This window comes from Filicampus tigris, chromosome 3 (genome assembly GCF_054856515.1).
Source record: "Filicampus tigris isolate MCC_2025a chromosome 3, RoL_Ftig_1.0, whole genome shotgun sequence".
In the NCBI taxonomy this organism is placed as follows: domain Eukaryota; kingdom Metazoa; phylum Chordata; class Actinopteri; order Syngnathiformes; family Syngnathidae; genus Filicampus; species Filicampus tigris.
The window spans coordinates 8,120,605-8,144,162 of NC_141219.1; the positions used below are offsets into that span (position 1 = coordinate 8,120,605).

A 23,558-nucleotide genomic window follows, 5' to 3' on the forward strand; every position below is an offset into this window, starting at 1 on the left:
ATCTGTAGCAATTCAGTCAAAATGATACAACTTTGATGTGGTTTTCCAAGGCTATTCCTGCCACCGAATGCATTTGGTGTTCACATGGAAAACCGGAGTGGCCTTTGAACCGCCTCAAGTACCAGTAATTGCTGGTGATTTAGTTATTAATGACTAAAAGAGCAAGAGACGGTGAAACAACTAAGAATGTTCCAAGGGCAACCTTTTAAGGGAAGATTTTTGCTTAGCTCAGACAAAACAGACATCCAGCATTTATCTTGACAGCTGCTTTTGTTCGACTTAGATTTCCACAAAATATTTGGCCACTTTCATGTGTTGTTTATGCCATTTTATGGCTAAAAACACAAATGACAATTTACTTACATGTCCAACCAGCAAGCCATTCATCTATTTTCTCTATCACATATCCTGATCATAATCTAATGGTCTGGATTCAGACTGCACGGTTCATGACATTTTTCCATTTTTTTTGTTCTCATGTGGCACAGTTCTGATATGGGTCATGGTAGTGTAAATTAGAAAAAAAAAAAGATTAAAATAACCAGTGCTGTGGCGGGAACCGAGGGTGGGGGTGATTATATGTCTTAATCAGCAATGGAAAACAGACCGGCCAATTGGGGAAACATGAACACTGCTTCTGTCCCTCTGTGTCCATCCCTAATGGAGGGATTAGCTCTTTTTTCCAAGCTGCTTGATATGATTGCAACCTTCACCCCTTTTCGCTCTGTGGCATGGCTCATTGCCTCCTAGAACTTGATCCCCTGCCGCAAACTGTCCGATTCCCCTCTGCCCTCTCATCCCACTCAAGGTTCTTTTCCTCCATGGATATAAATAGTCTATTATAAAAGGGTGATGGCTGTATGGGCCATCAGCAGCTTTGTCAGAATATTTGTTGAGTCATTATTACACATTGAAAATTTCCAATTCAAACGGTATTTATAATAATTTAGAAACGTGTGGACATACAGTAATGGTTGGATTATCCAACAAGTACAAGACACAGCAAAACAAAAGTTGTATTGGATGATGCGGGGACGAAGGCTTACAGCAGCTGTGTGTTACATACAGCTGACATGACAGCTGACAGATGGAGCTAACGACAAGCTAAGCATCGCGCAAAATCCTGATCAAGGCAAAGGCGAAACTGACCAACGCATCAAAAGCTCGCAGGCCCGTCATTCGTGATCTGCGTCAAATCACCAAACACAATCACAGCAGCAGCCTGAGCACCACCAGCATCGGGAGCGACTCCACGGCAGAGCAGCTCGATCATTTCTCCACCCCGCTCTGAGGTGGACGCAGCAGCAACTGTCACTTCAGCTTTAACCATCAACAGCCAGCCACTCATTCTGCAAACTGCTGTTTTGAGATGTGCTCTTCAGAGCATCAACACCCAGAAGGTGCTGCTGAGGTATTCGCTTATACAGTATCTTCAACCTATCTCCTTCGCAGTGCTCTGTCCCCACATGTCTGAAAACATCCACCATCGTGCCAGTTCCAAGGCAGCTTGCAGTGACTGAGCTGAGTGATTACAGGTCGGTGGCATTCACACCCGCAATCATGAAGTGCCTTGTGCCTCGTGGGTCTTCCACCAACCCTGGACCTACACCGGTGTGCATTCACGAGCAGCAGGTCAATTGATGGCACCATCTGAACTGCCCTTCACACTACACTGCACCACTGAGACCTATGTATGGCTGTTTGTGGATTCCAGCGCTGCTTTCAGTACCATCCTTATTAGCAGGTTGTTCCTCAAAATGTACAACCTGGGCATAGGCCGCAACATCTGTACTTTTTGGCAAACAGGCCTCAGTCAGTTTGCATGCGCACTTATGACTCCACTCTGACACTGAGCAGAGGTGCCCCACAAGGTTGTGTGCTAGGTCCCTTCCTTTACTATGACTGCATCAAATAACACCAATGCCACGCTCTAAAAATGGTTGGGTGAAAAATAACGACATTTTGAGTCAAAAATGGACTGAGCCACTACTTGGGTCAATTTAACCCAACTTTCTGGGGTTTCTTCGCAGAAAAAAACAAACCCAAATGGGTAGTTTTGTACAAAACAACCCCGCAAAAATGGGATGTTTTGTACAAAACAACACAAGGTGTGTCAAACTAACCCAATTAGTTGATTGGTCCACTTTTGACCCAAAATTGGGTTATTTTTAACCCAACTGTTTTTAGAGTTCATAATTTGCAGATGACAAAAAATGACCTTAAACTCAATATCATAAAAACAAATTAACTCATATTTGACTCGCAGAAAAATAGGGATATACAAATGCCACTGTGCATCAATGTAAAAGAGGGTCTTGAAAGGTGATATGTTTCAAACTCGTGGGCAAACCAATCACAGAGAGGACCTCAAATGAACTGTAAACACCAACATGCTGGTAAATAAAGGAACAGTGATGATTTTACTTCCTGAGAACGTTCAGAAAGATTAATCTGTCGCAGAATCTGCTTGTGTCCTACTACCGCGGCATCATTGGGAGCGTTGTGACCGGCATTTTGATGTGGCACATAGGAGTAGCTCAGCAGCAGACAAAAAGGCTCTGCAGAGAATTATAGAAACTGCAAAACACATCACCAATTCCCAGCTGCCACCTCATGAAAGACATCTTGACCTCTTGCTGCCTACACAGGTCACACAACATCATCAAGTAGCCTTTCCAAACTGGTCACCACCTTTTTGAGTTTTTACCATCTAGGAAAAAGAGATTCCAATCTATAAACACATGCACCAAACTCTTCTTGAACCGTTTCTAGCCCACCGATAACCACACTGAAAAATGAACTCAAAAGCAAATTACAAGACCATATTAATGTGTAATAATCTGACTAATGTCTTATTTATTTGGCCTATGCACACTTTGGCACTGCTGTTTGGTAAATGAAGGAATATTGAGGTGTGAGTGATGTTATGTATATGCAACATTATCCCGTGCACCTTAATTTTGTTGTAGCGTCTCATATTATGACAATAAAGTGTCTTTAATTTATAAAACAAATGCAATCAAATACAGTGCATGAAAATCAAAAGAAAATTTAATATCATCAAAAATTTTTATTTAAATCCAAACAGGAATGTGACACCATACCACAGTACAGTTACAAACTGAGTAGATGAAGTGAGAGGCCGGAGAAAAAACAACAACAAGCATTTTAAAGGGACGGTGGGGCCGGGATGGCCATGTATTCACTAACAAGTTCATTTGAGATATTTTTTGATCAGGAAAATGAAAAGAGTTGCCGTTTTTTCTTTTATCCATTCATTTTGGAGAAATTAGTAAATAAGTAACGCCATGAGTAACAACCCTTGTTAATGAGGAGAATGGCCGCGCCCCCTAGCGTTCTATCCATGTTCGGCCGGAGTCACGCGAGGAACCGATTTCAAATCCTCCATTAGAAATCATTGTACTTTTATTGCTTATCAAGTCCAAAAAAAGCAATCAATTGGCACCAAAATGTATGTGGACATCTGTACTAATGCCCACTTCAACATATCAAAAGGATTATCCTCTCCGTGGTTGATTTATATGAGAATGAGGAAATGTGGAAGTCAGCAGATACACAGATTTAGGCTGGGACGAGCGCACACAGCTTCTTTGCTTGAAAAAAACAAAAAAAACAACACTGCTTCTTTGCTGATCACGGTTAGAACGGGCGGGGCATTAAACACCAGTCACGATATTTACAGAGACTGAAGTGGGAACGAGTAGACATGCACATTTATTTGGATGTGGAACGGACCCAGTTTTTCGACTTAGAACGCGCCGTCCAATTTGGAAGGTAACAGCCGAAATGGCACGTTCCAATGCGGCCACACTCGTCTGTGCAGTCAGCCTGTTTCTCTGTTCGATGAGGGCTTTCGTCACACTCACGTCGCTTCACTTGGGCTGGTCGTGGCTGCAAGCAAGCAAGCAAGCAGGGACACCGCACGCGACTGCTTGCGAGACAACATGAAGACACAGGCTCATCTTCACTCCACACGCTGGGCGAACAATAAGGAGCTAATGCTGGTGTGCTAACGCCTTTTGTTTTAACGGCCTGAAGCTAGTTGCTGCTATTAGCCGTCCCAATCCTACCTTTAGCCTGGGAGGGAAGCGGGGGGCTCCAATCTGCCTGCTGCTGCAAGCCGCCGTCTCTCTCCGTCCTGAGTCACGAGTTTAGCGTCGCTAAATGTCGGAAATATAACCAGTCGGGGTTCGTGTGCGCATTCATGCTCTTGTCCGCTTCAGCTTGTGAAAGTGGAGGAGCAATCGCCACGGTCTTTTTGATTTTGTGGAGGTGATCATGATGAGATCACGTTTTATGTCAATAAATCCAAACTATTGTGCAGAACACTTTTATACTTTCACAGGTCGAAGTGGACAAGAGTAGTAATGTGCATTTGCATTTTGGTGGCGATCGGTCACCGTTCTAGACAACAGAACTGACAAAGCGAGCAATATTACCAAGCATGCCTTCCTCGCGTGACGTAGACCGCTGAGACCGAAAACATAACATAAGCCACGCCCTTTTTGGGGGCGGGGAAATTTGTCGTAAACCTAATCACAAAAAAAGACCTTTAATCACGAGAGAGTCTTTTGAGGTTGGCATTTTAGTACTAATGTCATTTTTACATGCAAACCTATTATATAAGTGCCAATGTTAAGATCACCCAAGTGTTACTTTAATCTTATTTTTTCTTTAATCTGATGATGGTCTTACAGCAATGTATGCATTTCACAAGACAAGGAATAAAAAAAAAGAAACTGTGACTAGTATTACAATACACATATCTGCAGTGTAAATATAACACGTGTAAACAACTACTGGTACACCTAAAATGACATTAACTATATAACAAGCAGCATCATATCTAAGACACAGGTAAACCTAAAACCTGAACATAGTTACTACGTCACAAATACTTGACAGAACATCAGAATTTGAAATAGAGCATCACTTTCAGAAAGTACAACGATACCATCAGTGCACTGGATGGTGATAATCATGTTTAGATGGACATTTTCAGAGGAACTCTCTCCTGGTTTGTGTTACTTGGCTGCTTGGGGTTCTGGTAGGACAGTCGCACAAACACAACAACGAGGATCGTGCCTGATTTAAAAAGAAAGAAACACGCACAATAACAAAACCTGCGATAATAACCTGTATGACAATGTACACATTGAAATAGTATAGGAAGACTATGAGAAAAGCAAAAAAAAATTAAGTCCATAGAGTATCTCTATTTGACAATAAATGTGATGTTACCTGATAAATACTGACCTATGACTGCAAATGTGCCAAGCAGAGTGCCCACTGCAGACTGGATGGTTGGCATGCCCTGCAGCTGCTTGGCTGCCATTTTGCAGTTCCCCCTGATGTTGCAAGGACACACTGTCACTAAAAGAAGACAGAATGACTCGGTCACCGCGCCACATAGCACAATAACCATTCAGGACAGGGGCAGGTTTATATAATAAATGAAATGCTCGGGATTTGATGGCCATTCTTTAAATGGATATCATGTACATCGAATATGCAGTTTTTCTACAAATCAAAAATGTTTCTACCTGCTATAATTTACATACAGAAATTCTGGAAGTGTGCGAGATATTCTCAGAGAGGTGTTAGTGATGACATTTCAAATGCCTCCCTTATTTTTTTATCAAATTTGTTGGAAGTGCATGAATAGTTATAAAAATGAAAAGGGCCAGCAGGATGTCCTTGTCGTAGGAGTATTTGCTCGATGGGAATCCCCGTGTATTACCAAAATACCTAATTCCCAAGTGCCTCATGATCTCCGTGGCTCTTGCTCACCAGCAGGAGTGTGCCTATTACCTGGTAAATTTATGAAGGTGCTCCTTGGAGGAGAGCTGCTGTCAGAGATAGTGAAGGGCACAGTATAAACCTCGGGGGCCAGATACGGCGTGTTCAGGGAGAGGTTGGTGTGAGTATCTGAGGAGAAGAAAAAACACATTTACTTGCATAGTCGAATGTGTTTTGTGCCTTTGCTGGAAATAACTTAAGTAAACGTAGCTGGTGTTTATTTGCCTGATAATATTCAACTGTACCGGGACTGGTTGAATGCGACAGGCTGGCCATCAGTTAAAAGCCAAAATGTCAGGATTGTATAGGTGTGGTTTGGAAGAACTTGAGATACCTGACGTCAAACCCTTCAAACACCTTGAACCAAAACAGAGATTGTGGGTTCTATTTTGGTGGCCAGTGCAAGTCTAGTTTGTATCTACACAGGGGTGGGTTAGACCAACTATTGGTATTTTTGCAAATTTGTGCGAACCGGGGTAATTAAAAAAAGTCATTGCTGAACCATGATTGGTTGTTATCTGAGCCCTGAGCAACTTCGATGTCATCTTCAGTCGACAGAAGTGACAAAATGGCCGCCCCCTGAGCTGGCTAAAAACGGGTGGATTTTTTCATATTCCACAAACGCAATATTAATCAGAATGTGTTTAGACTAGTGGGCCTGCATAGAACATATTCTGGGGAAAAAATATGTTCGGGTTGACTTCCCCTTTAGATTGGGGGACAATACAAGGGACAATTAGTTCTGCAAACTCTTATTCCTTTGTTGAAAATGTGGGAAAGCCAATTTTCACATGAGGAAAACTTAAAAGTATTTTGTTGAATTGCCTGACTTTATCGTTTGTCGCCTTGCCATTTTGAGTTAACGCAACTTTTTAAACTTTTATTTTAAAGTTCAGATGTATGGACAACATCCTTTGGATATGTTTAGAAGTACCGACACATACCAAAATCTGTCTTCACCTGCAAACCCATTTCACGTTCACCGGCGACAAAACTCCCACACACTTTTGCGGTGTGCGCTGGAGTGGGGCCCTTTATCTTATCTGTACAAATCGGTTTAAAATACACAGCTGGCTGTATGACGTGAGACCGGCCCTGTAAAGAGAAGCGTTTATCAAGTTGTTTGAACCCTTATCTGAACTTCTTACACTTGCACCTTACCATCATCCCCCATCATGTTCAACACATTTGCCAGACAAAACAAGAAGAGCCGTGCCACACTGAGAACCTGTTTTGTTTTTCTGCTCCGTGTGCCTTGACACCATGCAGGTTTGTTTTGTAGGCTTTTACACTGACAGAGGTCGATCACATTAAATGCATCAAATACAAAATGGATGAGTCATGACCACTTACCGTGAGGGAAAATCAGACATAAGTGGGGCCTCATTTGCATCGATGGACACAAAAACAGCAGCCATTGATGGCAAGGCGCAACACTTTGTGCGCGATTCCTCTTTTAGCCTCCATGAGGTAGAATGAACGCATTTATGACGCCAAAGAAATTACGCAGTTCAGTTGCAAGTTATAATTACTGCTGCAAGCTCAATCATTAGTGGCATAATAGGGGAGTGTGAGGGGGAGAGGGGACAGCTGAGAGGAAAGCGATTGAGATGTGGTAAATGGACCTCTTGTCCTGCACCTGTATATTGCAAATACCTTTCTACCTTTAAAAAAAAAAAAAAAAAAATTCCTGCTAATATTCACACCATGATGACTGAGGTTGCCACCATGGAAACAAAGTAATTCGCATCATTCACACAAAGAGGAAATGGATGGATGGATGGTTTTCAAAGGTTTAAGCAAATATAAATCTGCAAAGTGTGGTGTGCATTTGTATTCAGCCTCCGTTCCTCTGATACCCCAAAATAAAATCCAGTACAATTGATCAATCGATATTTTCCAATTTAGTCGTGTTTGGGGTGTGTTGACGGATACAACGGATAACAGTGAGGGGAATTGAACCATTAATCTTCCATTTTCAAGACAATTGTATGTCTTTTGTCTACTGAAAAGAATCTGCAAGGAATCTGTCTTGCCTCACCCTCAAACCAACAAAAACGAGCTTACATGCAGGAAGAGTAACAAGGCCAGATGATGGTTTCCTTGACTACGGATGTGTGAGAATTATGCCCTGTCTGTTGTTAAGAAAACAAGCAGTGCTTTTATTGCTCTTTGCTGTCATAATGATTTTGATAGTTTAATAGTTTTAATAGTTTCACAATAAAAAGGGCATTGAATCTACTGATAGCTTTTCTGAAGAAAAGGTGCATTTAAAAAGCATTTATCACAGCAATATAATACAATATTATGCTTTGGAGTGCTTAAATGTAGCTAGAGCATAGGTAGGAGAATTGGCTGAATCTTTTTTTTGTGTGTGACCAGCAGTTGGCACTTTGCCAGAGTTTCTTTGATGCAATTAGTATCACATTTTTGTTTTTAGTTCTTTATCTGTTAAAGATACCTTTTTAACGTGGATATAAATTACATGTTCTTTCACCATTTAAAACAGTTGCCAGTTATCAATAAGTCTGTGGAATGTATGGTGTACATTTGCTGAATTGTGATGTCACAAAAATAGTCAGCAAATAAAATATGTACTTATTTGTTTCATTTGATACTCAACGAGTGGCAAGGCACTCAATGCAGATACCCAATTTGCACGCAAGCAATCAAAACATACATTATTCTGTAATTGTTCCCCTTTAATCATTTCAGCCAAGTACCTATAATACACACTACTGTGATATACAGTAAATACAATGAAATCAAACCACTTTTTCAATCACATCAGAAAAACTGAAAGGGACAAAAAAAAAAAAAAATGCCTCGGTTATGTCCAGTCGAGCTCACCATTGATTGGAGTGAGCTTCCAGTTGCGTCGTACTGTGGCATCACTCCTTAGCGAGAAGTTGAGTCTTCCTCCGTGCTGCGGGCCATCGCTGTCCCGCGAGGCCAGCACCAGCGCTTGGTCTTCCCAGCGAGGGGTGCACAGGTACTTCCATGAGTAGTCACCCACCAACACGGGACTGTTGTCATTCACATCCAGAATTTGCACCGTGACCAAAGTTGATGCAGATAAAGAGGAGTTACCTTGATTAAAGAAAAGAAACATCACGGCATGAGTAAATTTGGAACAACTAAACATAGTATTTCAACTCTTAATGGCATTGATCTACTGTTTACACAACAATGCACGTGCAGTATGTGTGCATATCTGGAAAGGTGTAGCAGTTGGAGCCGATCTACATAAACACTCATTCACTGCCATTGACGGATTTACTTGTCTTTTCACAGTCCAGCCATTCAATCCCAGGAATTGAGTTATATATTTTTTTCACATTTTTTCAAACGTTAGGGAAAAAGAGGGTCTGAAAATGTCTGGCAATGAATCAGTTAAGAATGTTCTGCCTTAGAAGAGGTTTGTCTGTGCTCTGGGTGCTTATTAGTTATTACACATATTCATTATTGGATCAATCAATTCATTGCGGTGCAGTATAATGGCTAATAAAGAAATCCATCTTACGTCCATCCACTGCAATGACCTCCATAGTGTATGTACTGTTCTCCTCTCTGTCCAATGCTTGCACAGTCTTCAGCTCACCTGAGTACTTCCCTATTGAAAAGTACTTCTTGGTGTCCCCTTGAAGAGAATACCTAGAAAGAAAAACACTTCAATGACGATAATTTTGTCCCAGAATGGTGATAATGAAATTTACCTGATTGGATGAGAATCAGGGTCATAGCCTCGGATGGTGGCAATAACCCGCCCTGGTTCTTCGCCCTCTCTGACAGTCACCTCATAATGGCTTTGAGATAGAACTGGACCTTCGTTTACGTCGTCAACATAGATCGATACGGTCGCCGTTGACGAAGGACCATAGCGGCCCCGGACCAGAGCCACTGGGTTCTGGGCGCTTAGAACGAGGATGTACTCACTCTCACGCTCAAAGTCAATGACCTGCTTGAACAGACAAACAAACATTTGTTCTTAACTTTTTCAACACAAATTGTTTGTTAATTAAATATAACACCGCTAAAGTGGATGGGTTGGTGCAAAGGGCGTCACATATATGAAGCTCGATTTTGACTGACCATCCATTCCAAGTCCTTCGATTATCCGAACCGCTTATCCTCATGAGCAGTCTTTGGGCAGTAGGCGGGGTAGACCGTAAACTGGTTGCCAGCCAATCGCAGGGCACACATAGACGAACAACTATTCACACTCGCAGTCACACCAAGAGACAATTTAGAGTGTCCAATTAACCCACCGAGCATGTTTTTGGAATGTGGGAGGAAACCGGAATACCAGGAGAAAACCCACGCAGGCACATGCAAACTCCACACAGGAAGTCCGTAGCCCGGATTTGAACCCACAACCCCTGCACTGCGAGACGTCCGTGCGAACAAGCCGACCACCCAAATGAGAAGTCATAAATGGAGAAATAAACCCATTACCCGGGCACGAAAAAGAAAGATAAAGTCAGATTATTTCTACCGCGAGAGTTAAAAGCAGGAGTAAGAAAAGGCCAAACCTATTTCTAAGTGCCACAACGGGGAGGTGTACCAGAGGCGCACAAGTAGAGAGACGTAAAAAAGGATGTAACTACAGGAAGGAGCGGACTCTTGGAAGGGGTGACGAGACCCAGCCAGCCCACTCACAATCATGAACGCACACACTTAGCCGGAGGAGCTGTGTCAAACAAGACATTATCAAACAACTGCTGTCTGACATCAGGCTGCTTGCGCTGGCTGCGTCTCTGTTGCCAAGGAGAGAGAACGCAGACCTTTGGCGGGGGACGTAACGGGTAACTGCCACTGACTGGAAGTGACGCATCAAACTACTCATTGTGCATCAGCACATTCGAACATGTGCAGCCACTATCTTGTGAATACAGTCATCTAAGCAACTCCAGTGCACAATGGCTTTTACTCGATGTCAAAGATATAAAAAAAATATACTGAATCTATCGCGGTGTTTTTTTCAAAGTCACCCCTTACCGACAAATAGATCTGCGCATTGTGAGTATACCGACAAAGTCTAAACAGTTTTTGCAGCCATTTATTGCATTGCCATCATTCAAGGGATGCCCTTCTGTGGATGGCTCTCGCATGCTGCATTTTAGCCATCGCAAGTGGTACATGAACAGACATCTACAATTGCAGTTGAACCATTCTGACTGCAGATTCCATTATTATGAGTCATCTAAAGTGTTGCAATCATTTCCATGAGAACGGAATTGTTTTAGATTTACTTTCAGCTCACCCGTCATTCTCAAAATCCGGCCCTCTAGCAGCTGTGTGCCTAACTGCCATTAGTCTCTGCACATACAATCGAATTATTTTCTCTGGCTGCGGACAGAGTGTGATTTCTAGTAATGAAATGTGTCTACCTTCCGGCTGTGGCCTCTCAAGGTGACGCAAAAAATGCAAGTTAATTTTCGAGGGCGCGTGATTTTTCACTGGGTCTCTACTTGTGAAGGATCCCAAGCATTTTTAGTTAATCACAATAAATAAATGACATTTTAAAATGTCTCCATCTGCCTCATTGTTAAAATGCTGGAAACAATTGGATATGCCAAAACCAAGCACTAGACCTATTGAATAAAACATATCGGAGCTTTTGGTGCTATTGCACCTAAAATTAACAAGTAATAAATTAAAGTTGGTCTTTGGTTCTTTAATGCAGTAGTTAATAGTTCAATCACATTCAACAGCTCTTGCAGAAAACAACCTGCTGAATTACATGAGCCAGATCCAATATGATGTGCCCCAGGGAAAGGACAACCTAGTGAGCCAAAACCTTCCATTGTCAACAGGACTCAAAAGCGGGGTACATACATTTTGATAATTGGACCGAGAGATTATCCTGAACGAACATACTGAAGTATGACGTTTGTTGAGATATCTAACCGAGTAAATAGCTAAATATCTAAATCTAAAGGTAGTTAGCAGCTAGCTAGCTAGCTAACTAACTAACTAACTAACTAACTAACTAACTAACTAACTAACTTTGTATGACAAATTTGTATTACTGCAGATTATTGCTCTTGTCAGTATTATGAAACTGGCAGTATACATTTTTGATATTCTTGATGACTCAAGAATCATAAATACCGGTAATAAATAAATCGCTAATTATAATCAATATGGTAATATTTGATTGGAACCCATTTCCAATGTTAACATAATAGTAATAATACTATGCACTTGAATGGAGCTGTAGGGTTCAAGACAAGGATTTTTTCTGGACAGTTTACCTTTGAAAGGACAAGTGAAACCTCATTGGTCTGCCTGTCCGTCAGTAGAGAGAAGACCTCTTCCTCGTTTCCAGACTCTAAACGATAATTCACTTGCCAGCTGTCCCCTCCTCGAACATCAGCATCACCTGCCAGCACTGCTGTTACTGTGGTGCCCACTGGAGCATCCTCTGAGATGTGGAAGGGTCCATACTGGCCGGGAGGGGACAGAAAAGAAATTACTGCATATCAAACTGCTGGGATGACCAGATTTCTTTTTATTCACTGACAATTTTCACTCCCGCATCCCTTTATCATTCGTTCTTTCCTGCCTTTTGTTTGTCATTCCCTCTTTCCTTCCTTCCATCACATCTGTTTTTTATTCATGCATCCTTACCTCCTGCCTTCCATGGCTTAAACCTGATTTTCTACCTTCATTCCTTGCACCTCAGTCCTTACTGTTTACCTATTACATTCTTGATCCTTCCTTCCATCAAACTTTTCTTTCCAGCGTTCTTCTTTTGTTCCCCTTTCCTGTCTGGCCTCAACCCCTCTTTTTCAAAAAATATATTTTGTATTCTTCTTTCCTTGCCTTAAAAGCATATTACTGCCTTTCTTCTTTCTGACTTGTCCAATACTGCATCGGAATCCACGGCCTTTGTTAATTCAAGTGTATACCTACTTTTGGGCCACCCTGTATTGTGGCCTGTTGCCCTCCTGGTGTTGGCTAGCCTTTATTAACACACCCGTTTAGACAGCCTTTTAATCTGCCACTCACTAATGTCCTCTCCTGAAGCAGCATGCCTCTGATCTGGCTGCCCCAGCTGCAGGGTCTCTGAACCCAGCCCTGTCATCACTCACCTCCCACATCAACCTAGTTGCTGTTGCACTTCACAAGGCTATGGAAAATGTTGCACTGCTCAGGCGTGACCTGCTCAAGAGCATTTTCCACCTCACTGTTTTTGCGGGGATCAGCAGTGGTGATCACATGAGCAAGCAGAGATGGGCATTTTGTCCCAGGGATGGAATGGTATGGACGGACGCCCATTTTGGGGACGGAGGACGGGTATATATATATATATTTTTTTTTTAAATGACAGATTAAGAAAAAAGGACAGACTGAGGAAGGACGGAATTGGGTTTTCATCTGTCCCTGTAATCGTCCCTAACCGGGTCAAGTACCGACTGACGTGTTGTGTTGGCTTCTTGTAAAAAGAAAGACCACTGTTCTCTTCTGTGATACTACGGAGCTGCCTGTATTAAAACTCATTCAGTACGAGACCTTTTTCAGACCCATTGCGAAATGACATATAAATATGTCATTGGGATAGAATGAGTTAACTGCCTCCAGAGTCCTTTTTCTGCAGTAACATTGTACTCAAACGCATAGTCTGCCCTCTAGCGGCTCAACGGATGTAATACCATGGATTACGCCATTTCGCCCATTTCATTGACGACTGACACGCACAGCCTGTCTTGTGTGTGTAATCCGAAGGTATGTATGGGGCGTGGGAAAAAGGTGGATAGCAATTTCGTTTTGTTAACTAATTGTTAACATTTAGCACATACTTTATCCCTTCGCATACGAAGTATATCCTTGTCTGCTCTCCAGAGTGTAAAAATATCTCCAAACTGTCATTCATACTCATGCCAGCGCAGCCCTACACTTAATGTTACCACCCAAAAGTGGTTCTTTAGTTTACTCCTAAAATATCATTGCGTTATTTTGCAATTATTATTTTTATTGGGAAATAATGCAAAAAAAACGAAAACTTATTGTATTACAACGCAAAAGTTTTGCAGTAAAATGCAATACCATTGCATCATAATCTTAAATATTCTTGTGGTGTCCCCTGGTGGGCTCCGTAGTCCGGTGTCCAGCGGTGCTTGTTTTGCCAGCTAAATGCTATCTTGGTTGACACTTAAAAAGTTGTAAACAATTCTATCCACTCAAGATACTCCCAGTCGGTGAGTGGATGTGAATAGGAAATTAGCCAGCTAATGATCTTTAAATAATGTTTATAAATTATGAAACCTCTGCCGCTCGCCTCTCTCCCACAGTGCCACGCACGGACACTTTTATTTTTTTTGGGGGGGGGGGGGGACTGTTGAAATGTAAAGCAATAAAAGAATTTTCTCCAAGGCTTAAATCGCATTCTTTCATGGCCCCTAATGCGTGTACAGCCTGTCAAAGTCACTACAGACTAACAAAGAAAACCAGAATGACTTAACACAGCATGATGTCCCTCCCACGCATCACTCAGCCGTCATGACTTTTTTTCTGTTATATGCCACACGTGGGCGGGAGTGTGTGGGCTCTGTCTAACGGCCTTTGGGCCATCCATCATCAATAACATCACATATACTGTGCAGGGTCACAGGAACCTACGGTACATCTCTGCTGAGATTGGATGAGAGGCGGGGGTCACCCTATATCAGTCAGACTGACACATACTCTATCTCCACTCACCGGCCAGAAAATTTGGTTTACCCACACAACCCTTGCAATGACAGTGATTGTTAGATTTGACCGACACTATCGGATTATGAAATTCTGATGTCATTTTAAACATGATAGTCCTCAGCTGCAGGGATGATGGTGGGCTGCTCTAAAAATACACCAGTGGAAACTTTCTCTCCAAAGGAAGCTAATGTGATTAAGCGCACTGTCTACTCAGAATACAAAGAACACAATAAAACTCAGATAACACATTGCCATCTCCATGAGCCTTGGATTAGAGGGCACGCTTTATTTAGTTCCCCGCCAGGAAAATTGGATCAGTGACCTGCAGAGTCATGGTCCGCAGTCAAATAGCTGCTTATATTGGTCTGTTTTTTTTTTTTTTTTAATGTATTCTTTGGTTACTCCCATTGCCAAAATGAACAAGTTCATTGCTCTGTCTTACCTCATGTTGGGAGAAGACTGGTGGGTTGTTGTTTTCGTCTTGCACTGTCACCACCACAGTACATGAACTGTTCAAACCTGCCAGGGACATCATTACACCTTTTATTGGTGACTCAGGGTCAGGCCAGAATGCCAATAAAAGATCAGGAAGGAACAGCAAGTACCTCATCTTGCCTCCATCTCATCCTCATGCATGACTCATGCAGCAGACGCTTCTACTTCCTGTATATTGTCAAACCTTTCATTGTTAAACTAGGCTACTGCTGTTGTTGATGCACGGTGATGGCAGTTAAATATTAACTAATCAAGTTTCTCACCCGAGCACAGTATGCAATATTTTTTTATGGATTTTTAGTTTTGGAATAAAGACAGCGAGCGACAGTCAGCGAGCAAAGAAAGGTTACCCGGAGACATCAGAACAAAAAAAAAAATGGAGCCACAGGTTCAACTAAGGTAATTAAGACGCAGTAATTGCAGTAGTTCTTCACAGAGGATAAAGAATATATGCCTGCGAATATTGGTATATTATCCGTCTACATGTGTAATGAATAAAAAATATTGAGTCACCTTTTGCGTCTTCAGCAGTGATGGTGAGTGTGTATTGCAGTGCTGTTCCCTCCATGCTGTCTGCTTGAACAGAGATGACACCCGAGTCCCGGTCCACTCGGAACAAAGCACGGGGACTCTCTGGAATTTGGCCAACCAAGCGGTAGAAAATCCGCACATTATCCGTCTTGGGATCGTCATTATCAGCTGCCTGAACTGTCAAGATCTCCGTTCCTGGGGATAAAGTAAAATATGCACCTGTCAGTTGTGAGCCTCTGCTCTTTGCGACAGGTTAGAGGGATGACTTTTCCCTTGACATAATACATGCAAATGCCAAAAAGGCTTTTATCACAGGACCTCATGTGTCAGCACAACCTTCTGTGTTTTTTTACAAGGTTTATACAAAGGAGTAACAATGTTTTTTTTTTTTAATGAGCTGGACCTTTCTCGTGTATTTTTTAAAAGATATTTGGAATGCCTTTTTAAACAAACAATCTGAAAGATTACCTCGAGCAGCCAGTTCCTTGACCACGGTGTGGTACTGCGCCTGTGGAAACGTGGGTCTGTTGTCGTTGGCGTCACCCACCATTACTCTTAACTCCACCGGCTTGGCGATCTCCCGGCCATCTGGACGCTCGACCACAATGCTGATGAGGAACTGACAAAAGCAAAGAGAATAATTGTTTTCAATATTGAAGTTATTTAAAGCAAACCCTATTCATGAACAATTTTGGAGCTAATACTTTTAAACAAGATACAAATGATTTAGGATTTAAGGGTTGCTCTATTCCGCTTTTTCATAAATGGAGAAAACAGCAGTTTCACATCCCATCAAATCAACTGCATTTGTTTCTATGCTAATGTTACATGCATTCTTTTTAAAACATTCCGTTGTATTGCAGGAAAATATGTCAAAGCAGTAAAATTACATCCAATGGTTGTAATCACTGCATGAGGAATTACAATCTACTTATTTCAGTTCAATTCAAAAGTACTGTTTTCTGTGGCCTTTGCCATAATGGGCTTATCGGTCATTAATTGGTTGGAAATTCCATAAAACAGAATTCCTTAAGTATTAGCGAAAAAAGAGATATTGTGATTCTTGAGAGCCAGACATAAGCGCCGTAGGGATTCCAATACTGCTGCTTTGGCTCGCACCACAGCCTTTAACACAATATTACTACCACGTAAACAGAGGCTTGTAGCTCCACTGGAGTGTTTCCATATTTTAACCATGAATTATAAGCACCACATTCATTATTTGGTGCTGGAGATGTTTAGCTTGCAAGTTTACAGACCTGGTCTTGCGTTTCTCTGTCCAGAGGTGCGTTGAGATAAATGATTCCTTCCCTACTGATGGTGAAGAGCATCTCTGGAAACTCCCCCTCTAGACTGTACTCTGCTTGACTTCCACTCCATTTCACCTTGGCAAACATGCACACGGGCACTCAACACGACATGGAATCAATTACAGGAATTGTGTTGTACAACTTTGAAAACTATACAGCACATTACGAGAGGACCTGACTCTGCATGTGTTATAAAAAGGGAATATTTATTGTCAACTTTGTGAATTCAACAGGCCCCGTATACGTTAAAGCTAAGCTACCAGTTGTTTACATGATAAGGAGCCTAGCTGAATGCACTGACAATGATGTGAAACAGAGAGCGTAGCCAAAACTAACTCTGCGGGGCTGAAGGGGATTTTCCATTCTTCTTTGCAGCCCTTTTGACGGAGTGCTGCGCAGTGTGGCCGAAAGAGCCTCGGAAGCAATCCAACAGCACCCAACAAGGAGTGGAGGCTAGCGCAGCCAATTGCGCACACGGCACATGTGTATCTCCTCAACTCACTGTCACGCTGCCTTTGGAGATGATTGCCCAAATGCTATGCTTTTTGTATACATATCAAAACATTACCAGGCTGGCTTGTTTCTGGACCTCGGGACAATAAAAAGTCATTGGATTAGCGTTTACAGGGTTCGTTCTGTCTCCTCGAGATGATTTGCGTTTGGGTTGCATCGTTTTATGCAGAAAAATGCCCTACATGAAATGTTTTTCCCTTTGGAGTCGTACTGAAAGGTCGGCAGAATGTCAAAACATTAAGATAAAATGTAAGGATGAGTTCTACTTCATAACAGCTGAAGTAACAGGATTTGCATGTCATTGACTTTCAAGATGAGGACAGTTTTTTAAAAATATTCATTTGTGTACGTACAAACATAAAACAACGTCATGCAGTATGCAAGGCGGTGTTTCTTGGGTCGATTTAAATGTGACGTGTGGGTCGAAATCCGATAATAGTTTTCTTCACATAATGCAGAGGACCAGACAAGCATAGCAAAGATGTCACCTCATTTAATGAAAAACGTTTTTTTTATATTCACCTACCCATTAATGAGAACATGAGCCTCATCTATCTGCTAAATAAATGTTCTAGCATGAGAATAAGGCAAGCTGAATATAGTAACAAAATCAAAATGATCTTTTATATGAATCATTTTGCTTTGAGCTTAAACAGGCTGCACAAGTTGTTTGAGCCTACAATATAAAACAATGCAGAAGAAACAAAGAAAGAAATAAAGCTGACAGACTTCGGTATTATAAGAGACAGAACAAATAATTGATTTGTGGAAAAAAATGAAAAAAGCTACTTCGCTCTGGGTCAAGCATGAGAACCTGAAAGAAGCGGCTAGTGACATTGTTGTCGCTGATGCAGCCAAAGTCATTGACAATTGATCGTGCACATAATTTCCGTGGACATAAAAATGTTCCAGCTTGGTCTAATCATTTTTCAATTTTTCCTTGCTAATGTTTTTTTAAGAACCACTGACCTGAAAAGTTTTGACTGTGTCTATTTTTGTCTTTTAGCCCACTAAAGTCAGTCTGAAACAACTTCTTGGTGTGCTTGTTTGTCTGCATGTTTTATTCCCATTTTATGTTCTGTATTAATATGAAAAATTGCGAAGAGCAGCTTTCCCAAAGGCTTCCATAATCCAGATACAGAAAACCGTTTCATAATGCTACTCTAAATCTTGTGTGATGCAGATAGCTTCAGCCGCACGTGGACATGAATCTCATTAGGGATTTGATCCGAGTTTAAGTGGCGATGGCAAATGTCGAGAGGCGCACATCAATTTTGCTCCCCCAAAAAATTTGCGGTGAGAAAGATTCAATGCAGTAACGAGCCTTGACTAAACCATTCGCAGAGAGTGACGCCTCTCTTCCACTCCAAAGTCTCACTAGATTGCATTACGAAGTCCAAGTGCTTTCACTGACTGCTTTCCACAATCACACTTTTAGGCAGGAAATGAGAGGCTTGTAATAAATAACAGAATGAAATAAGCCGTCACAGCCCCGAAAATAGATACAAACAGTCTGGATTGGAAAAAAAAAAAAAAAACTTTGATCGCAATAAATAATCATTAAGGCGAAACAAGTTTTGCATTAATTTCAGCATGTGTCAAAACTGAAGCTGTCACCAGTGTAAAAAGCTGAGGAAGGTGAACATGGCTACCGGGTGTATTTACAGATAATTTAGAGGAAGGAGCCATAGAGTAAGTCCTTGAACACGTTGAGCTTCATGTCTCATAAGAGTGGTTAGTCCTGCCGCCTACTTCGCTCCATCGAGGAATTCTTATTTACTGTGGGCGAACTGAGGTTTTCCCCAAGTAAGCGCCACACGTTTGTGATTTTTGTATGCTATGGTGTCACTCAAAGTGTGAGCAAGACTAAATTTGCCATGTTTTACTCTAGTTCTATTTATATAGAGGTATTTATTCTAGCAATACAGCATTTTTACATCAGTTGGAAGTTGGAACGAACATCCTTGATCACACACCTGTCTGCATGTATGAAAAAGAGGGAACATTACGGTACTATAAACCCTGATGAGTGGCAAACCTAAATGAGACATGCAATTATTTGTGCCGAGGATAATCAAACGTGCCTACACGTGCGATCCACACACTTTCAGTGGGTGGACGGGGGCTGTTAAACAGGAGTGATGAGAGGCGGAGGGCGAGTGTGGGGGTGGAGACAGAAAAGCAGGAGGAGGAAGGGGCCTGTTGTGATGTTTGTGACTATTGGAACCAGCACAACACGTTCGATTCATACAATTAAAAACCAACATCAATACTGGCAGAGGTTACTTTTTCACACTAGACTCGATTGAATGACTGTGTTTTTTTTTGGTTTTGTTTTTTGCCGTACAGCTCATAATTGAATTCTCAACAAAGGATAACTTGAGTGAAGTTGTAGTCCAGTCAAGAGTCAGCCATGAGCTACTGTGATCGGGTAAATAAAACATAAAGCTGTGAAATTTGAAAATGTTATAGCTCTGTGTAATTGGAAAGCTTGAATTTCATTTAGTTACAGTGCTCACGTAGGGGAAACTCAATTTAAAACTTAAGCCCCTCACTGTAGTAGGCAAGTGTTGGAGATGGAGAGGGATCGAGTGATTATTCCGAGTTAAAGCGGAAGTCAACCCAAACATATATATTTTTTTAGAATATGTTCTATGCAGGCCCACTAGTTGAAACACAGCATTCGGATTAATATTGTGTTTGTGGAATATGAGTTAATCAGTAAAATCCACCCATTTTTAGCCATCTAAGGGGGTGGCCATTTTGTCACTTCTGTCGACTGAAAATGACATCACAGACCCTCAGGGCTCAGATAACGACAAATCACAGCTCACCTGTTTTCTGAAGCTGAGCTATGATTGGTTGTTATCTGAGCCCTGAGGGTCTGTGATGTCATTTTCAGTCGACAGAAGTGACAAAATGGCCGCCGCCGGACATGGCTAAAAACGAGTGGGTTTTGTTGCTTAACTCATATTTTATAATAATCATATTGCCTTGTTTCAGCTAGTGGGCCTGCATAGAACATATTCTTGAAAAAAAAATACATTCGAGTTGAATTCTTCTTTAAAGTGACTCTGTCATGATGCAGCCTGAAAGGCTACATGACATTTGAACAACATCAATAATTCAGCATTTGGTGATTCAGGAAGACCTGAGAATCCCTAAAAACAGCAACTGGCAATGTGATACCGTTCTACTCCGTTCAAGTTATTGACAGTTGATGTCATTGTCATCATAGATACAACTGCACAAACTCTCTAGTGTCGAGTAGCGTGTGTGGATAGTGATTCAATTATGAAGATTGAAAATAGCTTGAATGTTGTAGTGTTTCATTTACATCTGCTAGATTAGAAACTGATGAGTGTTTTACCTGGGAGATGGCGATGGGATACGGGCCGGGGAGGTTCTCCTGCAATCGCACAGGATCAGGCGATGCCCAAGTATTCCCTGTCACTTCAACGGTGACAATGCCAGTGGTGAAGAAAGCATTCGATTTCCCGGCCATGTCCTTTACCATCACTGATAGTTTATATCTACCGCACATCTCAGGGTCCAGTGTTGAAGCTCCTGGTGATGATGCAAGCACAATTCAGTACAACATGGTACTAATGTCACCGATGTTTCTAATTGCGTGCATGTACATTGAAATGCATTAAACAACGTTAAATGTGTTTTAACCTTAATGTACAGTAAATCACGCTCTTACCTTGACTATTTTGTTTTAAGTGTCATTCTAGGGTTTATGATTAGGACATCCAGTGTAATATATGCATGGAAATAACATTTGTGTGTCAGCTGTGACTTCTAAGGACTGACCGTCCTCGGTGAGGGAAACCTCTCCAGTGATGGAGTCGATGAAGAACATCTGAGGGGAGGGGATTCTGGGTGTCTGCTCCATTAGGCGGAAACGCAGCTCAGCGTGGGCAGTGTTGCGGTCATCACGATCGAGCGCCTCCACCTGCATGAAGGGTATCCCTGAGACACACGTGGTAGTAAGTTACAATGTCAAAAGAGATTTTCACCAGTTCCGCAGCCACGTTTCTACTAAAAGCAAACTTCAGGTTAACCATGTGCATTTTTGAATACATGTTATATGGTTTGATTCGGAAGTATTCACGTAATATACCTTATTATTTAGTTATTTCATTTGGTATTTGGCAGGATTAACCAAAATCTACACTCTAATAACAGTTGGGTTAAAAATAACATCATTTTGGGTCAAAAATGGATCGATCCACTACTTGGGTCAAGTTGACCCAACTTCTGTGTTGTTTTTGTAGAAAACAAACAAAAAATGGGTCGTTTTGTACAAAACAATCCGAGAAATCGGAGTGTTTTGTACAAAATAACACAAGAACGTGGGTCAAATTGACCCAATTCACGGATCGTTCCATTTTTGACCCCAAATGTTGTTATTTTTAACCCAACTGTTTTTAGAGTGTACAAAGCCGATTACAAACAAACTTTATACAGAAATAAAGAATACCTATCACATTCAATTTTGAGAGGTCCTGACAAAGATTTGGATTAAGGACTTTTAGACCCTTTTTTTGCCTTTATTGTATCTATATCTTTAAGTATGTCTGGGTGCACAATTTGTCATGCACATTAAACTGACTTGAGTGGAACGGTATAGCTTAGCCCAGGGGTGTCCAAACGTTTCCCTCCAAGAGCCACATACAGAAATATCAAAGCATACAACTGCCACTTCAACACTTTCAAACCCCCCAAACACACAAACGCATACGCACTCACACTTTTTCGATAACACTTCAAACACTGCGCCCTCAACATTTTTTTTTTTTTTTGCGGGCACACTTTTTACCATGATTCCGAGGAGCCTCGTGGGCGGGGCTGTCTTACCTTTGAGAAGGCCCAGCTGCACGCTACCCCTCATGCTCTCCTGAATGAACGTGGGCACGTTGTCGTTCTTGTCGATGACGCACACTTCGACCGTGAAACTTTGGCGCTGCCCTGACATTCTGAAGGACACCTTGTAAGACCCAGAAACACAACGGATGACATTCATACTGCATGTTCTGTATAAGGATATTCAGTGCAAACACCGTAGTGTGACTCAGTGGGGAATTCTTTTTACATTTTTAAAATTTTACGTCATACCATCACCAACTTGGCATATCGGTATGTCATCCTTGTTGCATATTTGAATGGTATATGCGGATTATGATGATCTGCATTGTATTTAGCTACAGTGGCGGTCACCCACTGAGACATACTGCAGCAAATATGTCACAAATGGCATTTGTAAGCTCATGGAGCTTAGTATCTACAAAACTGCTCTGGTGTCATACCCTATCCTTCTCACAGCCAATGCGACATTACTCACACCATCCATGTGTACTGTATGTACGGTATTCTTGTATGCATTACACTATGTCTGAGGTGTCCAACTAAAGGCCCAGGTGCCCGATCCAGCCCGCAAAACCATTTACGTGGACCACAAAAGCAAAAAAAAAAAAAAAAAAAAAGAAAAGAAAAGTGTGCCTACTTCATGTTTCTTGCTAAATGGATTTCTTATATAAAATGCAGGTGCAATTGTTTATATATAGCGGACCCTCTGAGGGAAACCATAATGACAATGTGGCCCAAAATGAAAATCAATTTGACACCCCTGCGGTTATTTGCCCTCAATCGGATGCTTTATAGTGCAGTTACGTGTGGAAACCGACTGCTTTTTATTATACAAAAATGATGTTTTTAAATTGAAGCCAACTGTGGTATTTTAACCTTTACCTGCAGAGAGTAGGATGGCTGCTTCTCTCGGTCCAGCGGTTTTAGAGCATAAAGAAACTGAGAGTCCACTCCAAATATACCTTCATCATCTCCTGTGACCGCCAAGTCGCTGTAATTGCCTGGAAGGCTGTGGAGCTGTGGAGCACACAATGTTAGTCTGAAAAGCAAATAATCACAATTTCAACAACAACAAAAAAAATTGCGAACAAGAAAACATAAAATAAGCAGAATATGAAAAATACAATGTTCTCTGTACATGAGCCAAAGCAGAGCAATTCAAGTTTGGCTGCTTCAAAGCGGAGGTCAACCCAAACATATTTTTTTCAAGAATATGTTCCCAGCAGGCCCACTAGTTAAAACACGGCATCCTGATTAATTTTGAGTTTGTGGAATACAAGTTGAGTAGCAAAATACACTCGTTTTTAGCCATCTCCG

At 41.6% G+C, this 23,558-nt stretch overlaps 1 protein-coding gene across 1 annotated transcript; it reads right to left on the reverse strand.

Moving 5' to 3' along the window:
• Nucleotides 1-3,152: 3,152 nt before the first annotated feature.
• On the reverse strand, nt 3,153-23,294 carry cdh16 (cadherin 16, KSP-cadherin; the record flags this gene model as incomplete). The annotated part of the gene is made up of 15 exons (XM_086025471.1): nt 3,153-5,106; nt 5,278-5,394; nt 5,833-5,949; nt 8,671-8,910; nt 9,344-9,474; nt 9,537-9,778; nt 12,078-12,269; nt 14,963-15,039; nt 15,529-15,741; nt 16,015-16,165; nt 16,806-16,931; nt 20,740-20,936; nt 21,186-21,344; nt 22,233-22,362; nt 23,124-23,294. Coding segments are annotated over 15 exons (2,364 nt in total), but the record flags the coding sequence as incomplete, so codon positions are not given.
• Nucleotides 23,295-23,558: the final 264 nt, after the last annotated feature.